We start from the raw sequence: 14,462 nt of genomic DNA on the forward strand, positions 1-14,462 counted from the left end.
GAAAAGGCTGTCCCGACCAGCATGCCAGAGAGTGGGAGTCTTATTCTATGGGAAATCCAAGCTCTTTGCAGTGGTCAATCAACCCCCTTGCGGAGTCATTGCCAGAGTTCTCCACTCAGCGGGGAACATGAGCTTTGGTGATTGCAGCTCTATATGTCTGATCAGTACACTGCAGTGAGACTACAGCTTCACAGAGGATGAGTCATGGTTGTTAGGATGCTGGCGGGTGCCGGCTCCTTAACAACCTGCAGTGGTGAGCTGAACTGTCACATTTAGCAATGGTAGGAATACCACTGCTAAATGTTTCACTTAACCTTGCAGCCGGTCCTAAAAACATGAAAATAACATGCAAAATAAAAAAATCTAACTCATGCGGTATTTAATGTGCATATTTTGTTTTTTTTTGGTGAATTGTACATTTTTACAAATACCGCAGAAAATAAAATTAAAAGTCAGCAGCTTCTGCTAATACTGTAGCTGCTGACTTTTAATGTTAGGACACTTGCCCGTCCAGGAATCCAGTGGTGTCTTCACCCGAGACGGTGAGCTATCGGGTGCTGCCACTGCCATCTCCACTAAGGGAAACCGACAGCAAAGCCTTGCAGCTTCACAGCTGGTTCCCTACTAGGCATGCATGAAGTGCTCTGCACTCTCTCATTGGACTGGCTGCAGAGGAAGGAGGAGGGGGGCGAACTTCCCGGAGTGAAAACCAGGTACCCGCTCCCCCCCACAAAAGGTGTCAAATGTGACAGTGGAGGAGGGACACAAGCAAAGCCTCCCCTTTTGGGTGGAGCTCCGCTTTACCTCTTAGTGAATTTACAGCACAGGTCATCTTAACTGGTAATTGCACTAAATATATGATATTGTTGTTCATCAAGTAAATGCTATTTTTTTCAAATTCTTTCAAAAGTATGTACATTTGAGGATTTTTTTACCTGCCAATTTTATTTTTGTAGCTGATGTTTCGCAAGATGCGTGGTTTAAGCGAGTTCCCAGAAAATTCTCCAGCTATTGGGGATGTTCTTTCCCACTTGACTTCCTCTGTAGATTTGGATTTTGGTTCTGACAAGCCTCTCCATGTTACATTGTTACCAAACCCTTCACATTTGGAAGCCATAAACCCAGTAGCTGTTGGCAAGACACGGGCAAGACAACAGTCTTTGTCTGACGGAGATTATTCTACTGATAGTCTTGCACAACCTGGGGACAGAGTTATATGCCTTCAGGTAAATGATAGTTTTCCTCTTCTTATTGTTTTATTCTGTGTTTAAGTCATAAATTAAAGTGGCTGTAAACCTTAGACATTAAATATGAACAAAGAATATCCCTCTATAGTGTGTACTTGACTAAATTAAGAAAACTAAGGGGTTGATTTACTAAGAGCAAATAGACTGTGCACTTTGTAAAGCGCAGTTGCACTCTGCAAGAGCAGTCGCTTCAGAGCTTAATAAATAAGCAGAACCTCTTCTGACTTCCATCATCCAATCATGTGCAAGCAAAAACGCAGTTTTTTATTTTCCTTGCACTTGATTGGGTATTCTTTGCAAAGTGAAGCTTTACCTCATTTACTAAAGTCTGGAACAGTTGCACTTTGCAAAGTGCACAGTCTATTTGCCTTTAGTAAATCAACAATGTTTTAAAAGGCAAATTATTAATAGATAATTACTTTTTATATCGTCCATTGAAGGGCACAGGAATTGTTAGACAGTCAGCTAATATTGCCCCCTACAGGAGAAATAGTATACGTTTGTGCACAAATCCAAGTAGCTTTATACATACTGGGAATAAGAATGCTTCCAATCGACTCTATGTAAACACACTGCAAAATACACACTATATTGTCAAAAATATTGGGAGGCATGCCTTTACTCAGTCATGAACTTTAATAGCATCCAAGTCTTAGTCTGTAGGGTTCAATGTTAAGTTGGCCCACCCTTTGCAGCTATAACAGCTTTAGCTCTTCTGGTAAGTCCGTAAGGTTTAGGAGTGTGTTTATAGGAATGTTTGAGCATTTTTCCAGAAGCGCATTTGTGAGGTCAGGCGCTGATGTGGACGAGAAGGCCTGCTCGTAGTCTCCGCTCTAATTCATTCCAAAGGTGTTCTTTTGAGTTGAGGTCAGCACTCTGTGCAGGCCAGTCAAGTTCCTCCACCCCAAACTCGCTCATCCATGTCTTTATGGACCTTGTTTGGGCACTGGTCCAAATAATTCGGTAGAGGGAGGATTATGGTGTGGGGTTGTTTTTCAGGGGTTGGTCTTGGCACCTTAGTTCCAGAGAAGGGAACTCTTAAGGTGTCAACGTACCAAGACATTTTGGACCATTTCATGCTCCCAACTTTGTGGGAACAGTTTGGGGATGGCCCCTTCCTGTTCCAACATGACGAACACCAGTCCACAAAGCAAGGTCCCTAAAGTCATGGCTGAGCGAGTTTGGGGTGGAGGAACTTGCACAGAGTCCTGACCTCAACCCGATAGAACACCTTTGGGTTGAATTAGAGCGGTGACTGCGAGCCAAGCCTTCTCGTCCACATCAGTGCCTAAACCTGGTGAACAGCCTTCCCAGAAGACTTCAAGCTGTTATAGCTGCAAAGGGTGGGCCAACTCAGTATTGAACACTACGGACTAAGACTGGGATGCCATTAAAGTTCACGTGATTGTAAAGGTAGGCGTCGCAAAGAATAAAATAACACTTCTAAAGCCACATCTGTATAAACTTGATTAGAAGAGAGAAAGGATAAAGGGCCACAGGGCCCTAATTTGGACTTTACAGGCAAGATGGACAATGATATAGTACAAAAATATATTTTATTAACAATAAGTCACATGAAACAGGTCAAGTAGAAAAGAATTAAAAACATACGATAGGCATATGATAGTAGTAGTGTCTAGTGTAAACAAGAGAGTTGACACCAAATGGCAGTGAGCCCCTGTGCGTCAACGCTTTTCGCTGCTTTGCTTCGTCAGGACACACTTGGGGGTAGTTGGAAGGAACAGGTCTCACTCGTCAGCATAAAAATATCTCCACATGGAGAGCTCCCAGATGATCATCCAGGAATCAGTGTGAAGCAGGAGGCAGTTTCTTACTAATACCAGCAACCGTGTATAGGGCTGATGGCGTAAAGGTATATAAACTCATATGGTTCACTGGGGGGGAGGAAGGAGATACACCGTAAGTATCCACATAATTAAAGGGGAGAGTAATAGAGAGGAGAAGGGTAAAACAACACCCTTTCACCTGTTTTCAGTCCACACTAACAGGGGCTTCAACATTAATCCATACCACCAGTGGTTTGTTCCAGGGGGAGACACTGAACCTCATGCTACTATGGCCTGTTTAAATATACCTATGGAGCCTATATAGTTATACTGACTGGGCAGGTATAGGAGAGAGTTTGGAAAGAATATATATCTGTTCATATGGATTATTGTTGAAGCCCCTGTTAGTGCAAACTGAAAACAGGTAAAAAGGTGGTGTTTGTTCTATCCTTCTCCTCTCTATTACTCTCCCCCTTTAATTATCTGAATACTTACGGTGTTTCTCCTTCCTCCCCTGGTGAACCATATGAGTTTGTTCATATCTATATATCTTTACGCCATCAGCCCTATACACGGTCACTGGTATTAGTAAGAAACTGCCTCCTGCTTTACACAGTGATTCCTGGGTGATCATCTGGGAGCACTCCATGTGGAGATATTCCTATGCTGACAAGTGAGACCTGTTCCTTCCAACTACCCCCAAGTGTGTCCTGACGAAGCAAAACAGCGAAACACGTTGATGCCCTGCCGTTTATTTGGTGTCAACTCTCTTTTTACACTAGATACTCATTACCATCATATGCCTATTGTATGTTTTTAATTCTTTTCTATTTAACCTGTTTCATATGACTTTTTGTTAATAAAATATATTTTTGTACTCTATCATTGTCCATCTTGCCTGTAAAGTCCAAATTAGGGCCCTGTAGCCTTTTACCCTTTCTCTCTTCTAAAGGCAGGTGTCCCAATACTTTTGACAATATAGTGTATTCCCATTGGAAAAAGGTTAAAAAAAAAAAAAAACGATGTGGCTTACGACCAAAGTTACAAAAAGATATACATAATAAGAAAAGAGCATTTGAAATATATAAATTGAAGGAGCGCTATCATTGAGGCCGCAAAAATTCAATATTAATGATCGGTTGCAAAAGAGTAATAATGTAAGCCCTTTACAAAATAAATTTGAATTAATGACTCAGGACAGAGAAAAGGCAAATTTACAAAATACCTTGATAAGCTGTGTGTGTGTACAAAAGAAAACTGGGAGTTTCAAGTTCATAATAGGAAAAGTATTGACACAGCCCCAAATGATACGCAATGGCTCAAAATTAATATGTTCCAGAAATCTTTAGACAGAATAAAGGCACAAGGTGAAAGACATTGTTTATAATTTTTAGAGACCATATTACCCTCTTCTTGCTAGTCTAACCATTTTACTGCTAATGGTAAAATTTTAAGGATGTGGGGAAAGTGTGAAAATCTAACAAGGTAATCAGTTATCAGATGCAAGCGATCTGGTGACTGCGCTGGATCAATTCTACGCACCACTGTATGTGTCGTTTCTACCCTCCCCATGCGTCCTGCTATGTTTTCCAGGCTCTGATCACCCATTGGTGGACCCAGAACTGGCATGGTGGGTGCTGCTATTAACCCCGAAATGACATGTAAAATGTCACTTTCCCTGGGGAAGAAGCAGAGGGCGATCTGCAATCCATTAGCTTCATTGGAGGACAGGTGAGACATCAGAAGTCATTTACACCTCTGATATTAAAGAAAACCTGTGACCAAAAAATGCATCACATGGGGGACTTTTTGTCTTCTACAGTGCTTTGAAAAAAGTATTCATACCCCTTGAAATTTCCATATTTTGTCATGTTACAACCAAAAACGTAAATGTATTTTATGTGATAGACCAGTGATGGTGAACCTTGGCACCCCAGATGTTTTGGAACTACATTTCCCATGAAGCTCAACTACACTGCAGAGTGCATGAGCATCATGGGAAATGTAGTTCCAAAACATCTGGGGTGCCAAGGTTTGCCATCACTGTGATAGACCAACACAAAGTGGCACATAATTGTGAAGTGGAAGGAATATGATAAATGGTTTTCAAAATATTTTACAAATTTGTGAAAAGTGTGGCGTGCATTTGTATTCAGCCCCCCCCCCCGAGTCAATACGTTGTAGAACCACCTTTCAATTGCAATTACAACTTTATGTCTTTTGGGGTATGTCTCTAGCTTTGCACTTCTAAAGAGTGAAATTTTCGCCCATTCTTCTTTGCAAAATAGCTCAAGCTCTGTCAGATTGGATAGAGAGCGTTTTTGTTAACAGCAATTTTCAAGTCTTGCTATAGATTCCCAATTGGATTTAGGTCTGGACTTTGACTGGGCCATTCTAACACATGAATTTGCTTTGATCTAAACCATTCCATTGTAGCTTTGGCTGTATGTTTAGGGTCATTGTCCTGCTGGAAGGTGAACCTCTGCCCCAGTCTCAAGTCTTTTGCAGACTCCAACAGGTTTTCTTCTCAGATTTCCCTGTATTTGGCTCCATCCATCTTCCCATCAACTCTGACCAGCTTCCCTGTCCCTGCTGAAGAAAAGCATCCCCACAACATGATGCTGCCACCACCATGTTTTATGGTGGGGATGCCGTGTTTTGGGTGATGTGCAATGTTAGTTTTCCGCCACACGTAGCGTTTTGCTTTTAGGCAAAAAAAGTTAAAATTTGGTCTCATCTGACCAGAGCACCTTCTTCCACTTATTTGCTGTGTCCCCCACATGGCTTCTCTCAAACTTCAAACAGGACTTCTTATGGCTTTCTTTCAACGATGGCTTTCTTCTTGCCACTCTTCCATAAAGGACAGTAGGGCTACAACTAACGATTATTTTCATAATCGATTAGTTGGCCTATTATTGTTTCGATTAATCGGTTAATAACATAAAAAAAAGTGTGGTGTATAATTTAGTTAATATGTAAAGTTTTTTTTAAAAAAAGGCAATTTATTCTTAAATATTTCTATGCAATGGTAAATATAAATAACCAACTATATGGTTAGGGAGCAAAATCTCTAATCCACTCTGAGCATAACAGACAGAAGAGATATACTGTATATACTATTAAAGAGTGAATCTGGTAAATATCAGACTCAGATCAAATTTTTGTATTAAAAAAAACAAATGTCTTCCTTCAAAAAAAAAATTTAATTTTAAGAACGTTTGTTTTCGATTTTCTAATTGTTAGTGGGGTCAAATTGATTCATTTTCAACCACAGTGACAGGAAAATTTGGAAATAATAGAAAACTTCTTGGTCAAAGGAATTTTCAGACAGTGTATGTGGTTTTCGTTCAGCGATTACATTTATTTTAAACAGAAATGTTAACCCCCCTGGCGGTATTCCCGAGTCTGGCTCGGGGTGGATTTTCAATACCAAAAGCGGTATCCCCGAGCCAGACTCGGGATTGCATCGCAAGATCCAGGAAGAGTTTACTTACCTTGTCCCCTGGATCCTGCGATGTCTCTCCGCTGTGATCGGCAAGCCGCCGTGTCTCGCTCGATTCACAGTGCCGAGCTTCATTCCCTGCGAGCGTTGCGACGCACAGGGACGGAGTTCGGCGGCAAATTCAAAAAGTGAAACACACAGTATAGATACAGTATACTGTAATCTTACAGATTACAGTACTGTATCAAATAATTACACATCCCCTTTGTCCCTAGTGGTCTGTCCAGTGTGCTGCATGCAGTTTTATATTATAAATACTGTTCTTTCTGCCTGGATACTGGAGATTGTCCATAGCAACCAAAACTGTCCCTTTACATCAAAAGTGGCTTTAGAGCAGCTAGAAAACAGCGATAATAAATTAGAATCACTTGCAGAATTGAGTGATAGTGATTTGTAGGAAAATCCGTCATCAAACACTAAAAGTAACGAAAGCGACAATTCTGCAACTGAGCAAATTTCAGTGTTTTTGATTTGATTACAATATTGAATAATTTTTATTATTATTATTTGTTATAATTATTTATAGTTATTTATTATATTATCATTTTTTATTTTGTTTTTCAAACTTTATCATACCCGGGATATCTACTAGACTCTTGTTTGGACAGATTTAAGTGAGTTCTTCCTAAGAATTACAGGCCCACAATATAAAACGCCAAATTTCTGTGCAAAATAATTGTACCGCTTTCAGCACCTAAAATCTGAAATAATCATACCGCCAGGGAGGTTAAAAGCAAGTGAAAATTTCAAACAACATTCTTTCATTCAGTGAATGTATAAAGATTTTTCGTATGAATATTCTCGTCTGAAAATTGATCCGTGTGTCCAGCATAAGGCTCGGTACACACCTATGCAGTTTGCTTGTGATCTGTTTCTGCAGTGCTTTTTGATTTTTGCACACGTGATTTTTGCTGCGATTTGCGGTTTTGCATTTTTTTTGGCCAATTTGTTGTTGGGCAGATTAAAAAACACAAATTGCTGCAAAAACGCATTACATGCTTTTATGCAGCTTCTCCATTGAAGTATATTGACCCAAAAAAGCAGTTTTGCGTTAAAAAAAAAGTCCCTGACCCTTTCCAAACACGCAGTGGCAGAAGAAAGCATAGATGTGAATGTGTCCCATAGGAAACCATGTAAATGAACTGTAGTGCATTTCTGCAAAAAGCACCAAAAAACACACATAGATGTGAACCAGGTCTAAGACGTTTAGTAAAATAATGGGGTTAAAAAAAAAATAAAATTAGCCCTTTATAGTACAAAAAAAGCAGATAATCACTACTGTAAGGGGTTCATTTTTTTACTGTAGAACGTAATATTTACAGTAGCGATTATTTGCTTTTTTTGTACTATAAAGGGCTCATTTTAGTTTTTTTTAACCCCATTATGTTACTGGCCGATTAATCGATTATGAAAATAGTAATCGATTAATTTCATAATCGATTAGTTGCCGCTTAATTGATTAGTTGTTTCAGCCCTAAAGGCCAGATTTGTGGAGTGCATGACTAATAGTTATCCTGTGGACAAATTCTCCCACCTGAGCTGTGGATCTCTGCAGCTCCTCCAAAGTTACCATGGGCTTCTTGGCTGCTTCTCTGAATGCTCTCCTTGCCCGGCCTGTCAGTTTAGGTGGACAGCCATGTCTTGGTAGGTTTGCAGCGGTGCCATAATCTTTCCATTTTCAGATGATGGATTGAACAGTGCTCCTTGAGATGTTCAAAGCTTGAGATGTTTTTTTTTTTTATAGCCTAACCCTGCTTTAAACTTCCCCACAACTTTATTCCTGACCTGTCTGGTGTCTTCCTTTGCCTTCATGATGCTGTTTGTTTACTAAGGTTCTTGAACAAACCTCTGAGAGTTTCACAGAACAGCTGCATTTATGAGATTAAATGACACAGAGGTGGACTCTATTTACTAATTAGGTGACTTCTGAAGGCAATTGGTTCCCCTAGATTTTAGTTAGGTATCAGAGTAAAAGGGGCGGAATACAAATGCTTGCCAAACTTTTCAGATCTTTATTTGTAAAAAAATTGAAAAAACATTTATCATTTTCCTTTCATTTCACAATTATGTGCCACTTTGTGTTGGTCTATCGCATAAAATCCCAATAAAATACATTTATGTTTCTGGTTGTAACATGACAAAATGTAGAAAATTTCAAGGTGTGTGAATACTTTTTCAAGGCACTGTATGTGATGAAACAAAATTTTTAGTAAAAAAAAAAATTAAAGTTACAACCAAACACTTAAAATCTCCCCCAAGAACATTTTTGAGCCCCCCTGAAAATGCAAAAATATTTACTTGCTTATAGCATACTTTAGTGGATATAGTGCCAATATGAGGCAAATAGACACAGTTATTATAGAGCTACAAACTTGATTTATATCATGCTTTTGATATTACTTTGCTACAAAACAGAGGCATGATGCTTGTGGGCTGGGTTATCCCACTGACCGTTTATAGTGTCCATTGCCAGTGTCCATTGTTGCAGTATAACCCCGCTGTCTAAATTTAAAACAGCTGGGGTTACAATGACATTTACTTTGTGATTTGTCCTGTTTTTCATGTAACCAAAATTATGTTTTTGGTACAGAGCATGGTAACATTATTTAGAGATGAAAACAATGCAGTTTTAAATTTTGTCAATTTTCTTAATATTTGCACTACAAAAGGAAAACCCAAAACACATTCTTGTTCTAACAGTAAAAATACAGAAATTTTAAACAGGTAGGTAAGGAAAGCGGGAGGGCAAACAGTTAAACAAGGTTTGTTTTCTTCTAGTTCTACAAGAACCATAGTCCAATCGTGCAAAAAAAAAAAAAAAAAAAGCAGGATAACGCAAAGTCCTGAGTAGTTACTATTTGACAAAACAAGCAGAGTGTCACTACTTACTTTTAAAAAATGTTTTCATTACATTGTTTTGTCAATTTCTTCCATGAAGTGACCTCCAAGCAGGCTGTAGTCATTGTGTGCCTCCATTTTATTCTTTGCGACTACAGCGTTAGGCAATGACATCTACTATCTAGTAGTATTAATCCTCAACAATGCACTGCCTCTTCTTCCTGTTAGCACATCAGCTGCCTCTTAATGAGGCAATAACACCAAGAATGCTGGGAAATGTAGTTTCCTCAATTGCTCAGAGGGCTTCCAGAACGCAAGCTGAAACGCATATTAAACTCCCCCATTACACTCTTTAGATTTAGGCAGTGGACCTTTGAATTGCTGTTTTCTTCAAATTCAGATTTTTTTTTTTTTCCATGTCATCAATGTGATTGGAGCTCAGCACAGCTGATGCATATGTCACCCGCATTATAGATGAATAGACTTCAAAGCCCCACTCTGGGCAAACCATTTTTTCCCCTTCCACCACCCTTTAAGTCATTGTGAGAGGAATTTTTTCCCCCTTCCTGGTGAAGGCAGCTATACTCCCTTAAGTGCAGATAGGTGAGGAGAGCCGGCAACTTGTACATCTCTATCAAAATCTTTATCTACACAATAGTGAAGATAAGAACAGCTTATACGTTTCGGCAAATAGCCTTAGTCATAACCATATTCCTCTAAGTGTCCCGTTTAGGTCCCAATCTTCTGCCAGTTCCCATGTGTGGGACCACTAATCCAGCGCTGTGATTGTACCGCAAGACCACCAGACCCCTGCTGTTACTTTATGACGACAACAGCCTCTTCTCTTAACCGAGAAGACCCTGCCACCAGTCATCCAATAGGAAGTGTCCACCTTGCGCACATTATAATTGTGTGTATAGTCCTCTAATTTCCACTTCATGTAATGTTTCCCTTTTTGGGCTAGTTCTATGGCAGGTAGTCCTATCATTGCTTGTTGTATCCTCCTTTCCTCCAAGATGCTGATTTTACTGCTTGTAGTGACCACTGCTCGAGACTATTTTACTAATATATACTGATCAATTGTTGTGGTGGTGGCATAAATGTCAAATGATGCAAGCACAATGAAACCAATGTTATGAGATATGGATGTGATTAATTTCCAGTGATTACTCTTCACAGCTCTTTAGCATTCTAATGGATTGATTGTAGATATTTGGATTTATTTTGCGTTCTTCTTAAAGGTACATGGAGATGCTTCATTTTCTGGTCAGGGTATTGTCCCTGAAACTTTTACACTTTCAAATCTACCTCACTATCGTATAGGTGGCAGTATCCATCTGATTGTAAATAACCAGCTTGGTTATACTACTCCTTCAGACCGTGGCAGATCTTCTTTGTATACTAGTGATGTGGGTAAGTGCTCCCAAGCGATGCTCTAAGGAGATAATGTGTGTGTGTGTGTGTGTGTGTGTGTATATATATATATATATATATATATATATATATATATATATATATATATATATATATATATATATATATATATATATATATAGATATATATATAGATATAGATATAGATATAGATATAGATATAGATATATATATATATATATATATAGATATAGATATATATATATATAGAGATATATATATATATAGAGATATATATATATATAGAGATAGATATAGATCTATATATATATATATATAGATATATATATATATATATCTATATATATATATATATAGATCTATATATATATATATATAGATTTATCTAATCTATCTATCTATATATCTATCTCACAAAAGTGAGTACACCCCTCACATTCTTGTAAATATTTTAATGTAAAGTAGTGAGAGTACAGCTTGTATAACAGTGTAAATTTGCTGTCCCCACAAAATAACTCAACGCACAGCCATTAATGTCTAAACTGCTGGCAACAAAACTGAGTACACCCCTAAGTGAAATTGTCCAAATTGGGCCCAATTAGCCATTTTCCCTCCGTGGTGTCATGTGACTCGTTAGTGTTACAAGGTCTCAGGTGTGAATGGGGAGCAGGTGTGTTAAATTTGTTGTTATCGCTCTCCCTCATACTGGCCACTGGAAGTTCAACATGGCACCTCATGGCAAAAATCTCTCTGAGGATCTGAAAAAAGAATTGTTGCTCTACATAAGGATGACTTAGTCTATAAGAAGATTGCCAAGACCCTGAAACTGAGCTGCAGCACGGTGGCCAAGACCATACAGCGGTTTACCAGGACAGGTTCCACTCAGAACAGGCCTCGCTGTGGTCGACCAAAGAAGTTGAGTGCACGTGCTCAGCGTCATATCCAGAGGTCGTGTTTGGGAAATAGACATATGAGTGCTGCCAGTATTGCTGCAGAGGTTGAATGGGTGGGGGGGTCAGCCTGTCAGTGCTCAGACCATACATCGCACACTGCATCAAATTGATCTGCATGGCTGTCGTCCCAGAAGGAAGCCTCTTCTAAAGATGATGCACAAGAAAGCCCGCAAACAGTTTGCTGAAGACAAACAGACTAAGGACATGGATCACTGGAACCATGTCCTGTGGTCTGATGAGACCAAGATAAACTTATTCAGATGGTGTCAAGTGTGTGTGGCGGCAACCAGGTGAGGAGTACAAAGACAAGTGTGTCTTGCCTACAGTCAAGCATGGTGGTGGGAGTGTCATAGTCTGGGGCTGCATAAGTGTTGCTGGCACTGGGTAGCTACAGTTCATTGAGGGATCCATGAATGCCAACATGTACTGTGACATAATGAAGCAGAGCATGATCCCCTCCCTTTGGAGACTGGGCTGCAGGGCAGTATTCTAACATAACAACCCCAAACACACCTCCAAGACGACCACTGCCTTGCTAAAGAAGCTGAGGGTAAAGGTTATGGACTGGCCAAGGATGTCTCCAGTCCTAAGCCCTATTGAACATCTGTGGGGCATCCTCAAACGGAGGGTGGAGGACTACAAGGTCTCTAACATCCACCAGCTCCGTGATGTCGTCACGGAGGAGCGGAAGAGGACTCCAGTGGCAACCTGTGAAGCTCTGGTGAACTCCATGCCCAAGAGGGTTAAGGCAGTGCTGGAAAATAATGGTGGCCACACGAAATAGTGACACTTTGGGCCCAGTTTGGACATTTTCACTTAGGGGTGTACTCACTTTTGTTGCCAGCGGTTTAGACATTAATGGCTGTGTTGCGTTATTTTGAGGGGACAGCAAATTTACACTGTTATACAAGCTGTACACTCACTACTTTATTATTATTATACAGGATTTATATAGCGCCAACAGTTTATGTTGCGCTTTACAACTTGAGGGTAGACAGTACAAATACAATACACTTTGATACAGTAGGAATCAGAGGGCCCTGCTCCTTAGAGCTTACAATCTAAGAGGGAAGGTCAAGAGATACAATAGGTAATAACTGTGGGTGATGTGCTGATTGAGAAGATAAATGTACAGTTGTTAGGTGGGGGCCAGATAGGCTTCTCTGAAGAGATGAGTTTTCAGGGATCGTCTGAAAGTGGATAAAGTAGGAGAAAATCGTACGGATTGGGGTAGAGCATTCCAGAGGATGGGGGAGGCTCTGGAGAAGTCCTGAAGGCGAGCATGGGATGAGGTGACAAGGGAGTTTGAGAGCAGGAGGTCTTGGGAGGAGCGAAGAGAACAATTAGGTTGGTATTTTGTGACTAGGTTAGAGATGTAGCTGGGGGCCAGGTTGTGGATGGCTTTGTAAGTTATAGTTAGTATCTTGAATTTAATTTGGTGACTGAGTGGCAGCCAATGGAGGGATTGGCAGAGGGGTGTAGCAGACGCTGAGCGGTTTGTGAGGTGGATGAGCCTGGCAGCAGTGTTCATGACGGACTGAAGTGGGGATAGCCTATTTAGAGGTAAACCAATGAGGAGGGAGTTGCAGTAGTCGAGGTGGGAGATGACCAGGAAGTGGATTAGAAGCTTTGTGGTGACATTGGTTAGGAAGGGGCATATCTTGGAGATGTTGTGGAGATTGAGGCGGCAAGTTTTGGATAGGTATAGAATGTGGGGTTGAAAGGTTAGTTCAGAGTTCAGGATTACACCTAGGACCTTGACGTGGGGAGCTGGGTTGATAGTTGAGCCGTTGATATTGACAGGGAAATCAGGGGAAGTGGCACCTGAGGGAGGAAATATCATGAGCTCGATTTTGGATAGGTTGAGTTTGAGGAAGTGATGTGACATCCAGGCTGATATGTCTGCTAGTAAGTTGGTAATGCATGAGGAGACAGATGGAGAGAGCTGTGGGGTGGAGAGATAGATTTGGGTGTCATCAGCGTAGAGATGATATTTAAAGCCGTGGGAGGCAATCAACTGACCCAAGGAGGTGGTGTCGATTGAGAAAAGGAGAGGTCCAAGAACAGAACCTTGGGGGACCCCAACGGAGAAAGGAAGAGGAGAGGAGGAAGTAGAGTTGTAAGTGACACTGAAGGAGCGGTGGGATAGGTAGGATGAAAACCAGCGAAGAGTACAGTCACGGAGACCAAAGGAGTGGAGTTTTTTGAGGAGGAGGGGGTGGTCCACTGTGTCAAAGGCAGCAGAGAGATCCAGGAGAAGTAGTACAGAATAGTGTCCGTTGGCTTTAGCCATTAGTAGGTCATTTGAGAGTTTAAGGAGAGCAGTTTCCGTGGAGTGTTGAGGGCGAAAACCGGACTGAAGGGGATCAAGAAGTTTATTCATGGTCAGATGGTCGCTTAGTCGGTTGTAGACCAGTCTTTCAAGAAGTTTGGAGGAGAAGGAGAGTAAGGAGATGAGACGTAAGTTGTTGAGATTGGTGGGGATTGGTTTACATTGTAGCAAAGTGTCATTTCTTCAGTGTTGTCACATGAAAAGATATAATAAAATTTTTCCAAAAATGTGAGGGGTGTACTCGCTTTTGTGAGATACTGTGTGTTGTGTATATGTGTGTGTGTGTGTGTGTGTGTGTGTGTGTGTGTATATGTATATATATTATACATTTTAGCAATGGAAGCTGTATTATTCTATCTAGGCCTACAACATTCTTTATGCTTTATAAAGCCGTGGGTTTACCTTTGT

The 14,462-nt window shown here is 40.4% G+C and overlaps 1 protein-coding gene across 2 annotated transcripts in view; it reads left to right on the forward strand.

The window, feature by feature from the left end:
* Positions 1-14,462, forward strand: part of DHTKD1 (dehydrogenase E1 and transketolase domain containing 1) — a 77,995-nt gene that overhangs the window by 35,029 nt on the left and 28,504 nt on the right. For both annotated transcript variants that reach the window (XM_073619497.1, XM_073619496.1), the window contains exons 5-6: positions 957-1,226; positions 10,616-10,787. In XM_073619497.1, coding sequence (XP_073475598.1) covers positions 957-1,226; positions 10,616-10,787 — 442 coding nt within the window. The remainder of the gene's footprint in view (positions 1-956; positions 1,227-10,615; positions 10,788-14,462) is intronic.

This window comes from Aquarana catesbeiana, linkage group LG03 (assembly GCF_042186555.1).
Source record: "Aquarana catesbeiana isolate 2022-GZ linkage group LG03, ASM4218655v1, whole genome shotgun sequence".
In the NCBI taxonomy this organism is placed as follows: Eukaryota; Metazoa; Chordata; class Amphibia; order Anura; family Ranidae; genus Aquarana; species Aquarana catesbeiana.